General features: G+C 47.3%; 1 protein-coding gene across 1 annotated transcript; it reads left to right on the forward strand.

Annotated features, from left to right (window-relative positions):
- The first annotated feature begins 296 nt into the window (after positions 1 to 296).
- Positions 297 to 3,104, forward strand: LOC120030371 (zinc finger protein 16-like). The gene is made up of 3 exons (XM_038975756.1): positions 297 to 1,094; positions 1,277 to 1,492; positions 1,861 to 3,104. The coding sequence occupies exons 1-3, from the start codon at positions 359 to 361 to the stop codon at positions 2,568 to 2,570; spliced, it is 1,662 nt and encodes a 553-aa protein (XP_038831684.1). The 5' UTR covers positions 297 to 358; the 3' UTR covers positions 2,571 to 3,104.
- The last annotated feature ends 1,252 nt before the right edge of the window (positions 3,105 to 4,356 follow it).

The following is a 4,356-nucleotide window of genomic DNA, read 5'->3' on the forward strand; positions in this document are numbered from 1 at the left end:
ACTTTTACATCAGCACAAATAATCGTTTTTCCTCTATAAGACAGTTTATGTAATGCATATGGGGCATTTATTTGCCCTTGGAACATGTGCTAAACCACAAATGTAATACAAATGTCACTTAAATATGAACAAATATGAATCATTGTTAATGTTTAGACAAATATTTTTCATACATCATGAATAAATAAATACAGGTTAATGGCACTTTTCTACTATTACGTGGGGTACTTGTACTTTGAACATTCACCCGAAATTCCATGACCCGGAAGTTAGTTTTTAAGTGTTGCTGACGAGACGCTCATTCTACCAACCACAGTAGCTAGTCTGTTAGCTAGCTAACTTTAAAGCCTGCAAAGACATGAGCCGCAAAAGGAACCACAGTTTCACCGAAACAAGCCTTTCGCCCGACCCTCAAAACGCATTCATGGACACGCCGGGGCCTACGGCGAGAGCCGACGATGATTTCTTGGAATTCGAACCCGACGAGGAGCTACTCTGCTCGGTGAACGACATCACCGAACACCTTGGGAGAAACATAACAGTGGTGCTCGAGACAGCATTGTCCGAAATCAGGAAAATTGTCAGCGTCAGGATACGCGTTCTGAAAATTGAGCTTCGGGAGAAAACAGACGAAATTGAAGTCCTTAAAGCAAGGCTGGAGATACAAAGAGACGGTAGGGACCCGTACCCCGGCGGAATGACCACCGAGGCATCATCTGTATTCCGAAAATCAGACTTCCATTCGGGCAGCAAGCACAGCAACGAGCCCAAGAAAGCCAAACCAGCCATGCCTGGCGTAAAGAAAGAAAACATCAATGCAATTTGCGATTATCTGATGAAAGATAAGAATTCACGGGGGCCTGAAGCGGACAGCGACCCGAGCAATCCTCCGTCTGGTAGTGACAGGGACAGCCGCCACGACCCCCAGCCGCACTCCCTCAACCTGTGGCCGGACACCATCCCTGACGCGGGGTCTGGGGATGAGGAGTCGGACTCGAACACGGATGACCTATTCGGCATACTACCATCGGGAAGCAAACGGATCTACGACTACGAATGGATGACGGGTGTGGAGTACACGTCGGATTTGAAAGGTAAACTCACCAATCACTGTTATGTGCATTGGCCATGTAGTAGGGCATACATTGGGAATTGATATGCTGGATGCTGTCCAGTCTTGCACCATTGCATGTGTCTATGTAAAGGCTGTATAGGCCCACTCAACTTTTCTGTAAATGGGCATCATAAAAGCCAAACCATGTGTTTGTTTATGCAGGTATGAGGGAGCCTAAATGTGAGACAATACCAGACGAAGAAGAGAAAGACGAGGAAGAGGGTGATGAGTCAAACGAAAGGGATGGTGGATTGGAGCATCCCTCAGCACCTTTCTCCCGTGACGCCCACACCCCTGACTTTCCCCTGGCCCCACAGGGCTCTTCGGGAGGGGAGGGGGACGGTTCTGTGGAGGACCATGTGGATCGACTAGAACCAGGTGAGAGGAGAGGGAGAAGACCTTTACACTTCATTTCATGTCGTCATTCATTTGTGAACTATCAAAATAAAGTCGCACACTCCATGTGTAATCTCCCAGCAATTAAATGGGTATTTACCAACATTTCGGCATCACTATGCCTTCTTCAGGGTCATTCATTTGTGACATTGAGGGTCTTCATCTTTGCACATTGAATTTTTTTGCTCCATTTATTTAGCAAAAATACAACTTTTAAAAATGTTTTGCAGTGTGTCGACAACCTGACCAATCCTTATTGCTGCTGCTTTGGCTGCATGCTCCCATTCCATGCTTAGGAACTCTAGTGGACTGAGTGCAATAACTGTAATCATTAATGTGTCGGTTCACAGGCCAGCAGTTTCCCTCCCACACATACCTCTGCCCGCTGTGTGGAACCTTCTGCCCCGACTCCTTGTTCCTGGAGGAACACATCAAACTGATACACGGCAACACCACCGGCACCCACAGCGCCCTGCAGTCCACCTCCACCGCACTCCTCACCCTGGGGGAGGGTAGCAGTAACTCCAAGCGGGGGTTGGGGGTGCTGGAAGGTGGGAGCATGGCGGCTGGGTCCGGGGGGGTGAGCCTGGCAAGAGGAGGAGGAGGCGGGGGGGGTACGAGGGAGAAGAAAGTGGAAGGGGGCTACGAGTGCGGCGACTGTGGCCGCCACTTCAACTACTTGGGCAACCTGCGGCAGCACCAGCGCATCCATACAGGGGAAAAGCCCTTCATATGCCCCGAGTGTGGGGAGAGGTTCCGGCACGCTGCCCGATTGAAGAGTCACCGGCTGGGGCACAATGGCGGGCAGAGCCCCTTCCCGTGCCCCCAGTGTGGGAAAGGCTTCCCGGTGCTCTCCGGCTTAAAGAGGCACCAGCGGGTGCATACAGGGGAGAGCCCCTACGCGTGCCAGCAGTGTGGGCGGCGCTTCAAGGAGCTTGGTAACCTTTATACCCACCAGAGGATCCATAGTGGTGCCACACCCTATTGCTGCCAGCAATGTGGGAGGAGCTTCCGTCACCTGGGCACCTACAAGAGCCACCGCTGCACCCCAATACAGTGACAGTGACACTTGTTACCTTGGAGCTAGGCTGGCCTACTGCTAAGTGTAGCCTAGCCATCGCAGGAGCCTATTGATTGATATGCTGTTGAGTAGACTGAGGCAGGAACATTGTCTGTCTAAAGACAAGCACCATACAGACTCAAAAAGGGAGGGTGCCATGATGGAAAAGGTCAAAGTGCATCATGATAAAGAGATGAAAGCATGCCCCTGTTCCAATACTTCAGAAACACATCACTCCTTCCCAGTTCGGTGAAATAATCCATGACTTATTCAACATTATAAACTAGGTGGTTCGAGCCCTGAATGCTGATTGGCTGACAACCGTGTTATATCAGACCGTATACTGCTCTAATTACATTGGTAACAATAATAGCAATAAGGTACCTCGGGCCTTGTTGCTTAATGATGGTATAGGTGAAACCAATATGTTTCGCCAACCCCGAGTGGCACAGCGGTCTAAGGCACTGCATCTTAGTGCTACAGGCGTCACTACAGACCCTGGTTCGATTCCAGGCTGTATCACAACCGGCTGTGATTGGGAGTCCCATAGGGCGGCGCACAATTGGCCCAGCGTCGTTCGGGTTATGGTTTTGCCAGGGTAGGCCGTCAATGTAAATAAGAATTTGTTCTTAACTGACTTGCCTAGTTAAATAAATAAAAAAACAGTCAGATCAGGGATTATTTCTAGGAAGGAAGGAAGGATGCATTTTAGTTGTATTCAAATAGGACCCAGGTAGGCATATCCTGTTGGGAAGAGGACTCACACTACTAAAAGAACAGTGGGACTCTGCTGCCACCTTATGGACTTCTTATATTACTGCACAAATTAAGTTTCACAGTGGTACTGCTGAATGTTTTAACCTCACTTACCTACCAGCGACTATTCTGCCCAGAGCAGATGAGTTGGCATTTTATCTTCTTTTTTTATAATGACGTAACCTATATTACTGACACTATATTCTTTAGACCTTTTTGGTATGTCCACCTGCATGAAGATGACAACATCATCATGTGAGAAATTCTTTGTTCAGTTCTATGCTACCTCTCTGGCATGTAGAACAAGGAATCAATTCGGCTCTATGGCATTTCTATCTGCAACGTTTGACAAACTGAACGCAGTCCTGATATCTGTAGCCCTTTCAAATGAACCCCTCTCTTAACAGACTAGTTATCTACACGGTTCAGGAAAACATTCAGTTCAAGGTGAATTATATGGAAAAAAATGACCCCCTCTTGTCTCAATTAACCCCAATTGTGTAGCTGAAAATATCCCCAATACTGTATGTGACTGTTGAACACATAACAAAAGAAGCACCAACATGTCAAAAACTGTCCGGTAAACAATTCATATTAAAACGGTAAATGTGAAATGCTAATAATTGGCAATCTGCATCCTATGTGGTGCTTTGAGTTGTGTGAGTGTACTTTCAATAATATTAATACTTTCCCCCATTGACGAAGACTTCCTTATGTGGACTAAGATAAGGAGAGGGACGTGATGTAAGGACTGGCATACTTGGAATAGAAAATGTTTAAATGGTGTACATTTCTAAGAAACAGTCAGTGCCCAGAGTTCCTTGGTGACTCACTTGAGATGGTAGATTTGTGTGTGTTTGTGTACTTGTTTGTATAACCAGCGGGCACTGCATTTCTGTGTCTGTGCAGCTGTGTCTTCATCTGCCCCCTGCAGAGGGACAATCAAAGGGAGATAAACATTACTACACTCCATCACTGATCACGACAAGCCCTTTACACACACACACACACACAGTGGCTCTCACTAAAG

This window comes from Salvelinus namaycush, chromosome 36 (genome assembly GCF_016432855.1).
Source record: "Salvelinus namaycush isolate Seneca chromosome 36, SaNama_1.0, whole genome shotgun sequence".
Classification (NCBI taxonomy): Eukaryota; Metazoa; Chordata; class Actinopteri; order Salmoniformes; family Salmonidae; genus Salvelinus; species Salvelinus namaycush.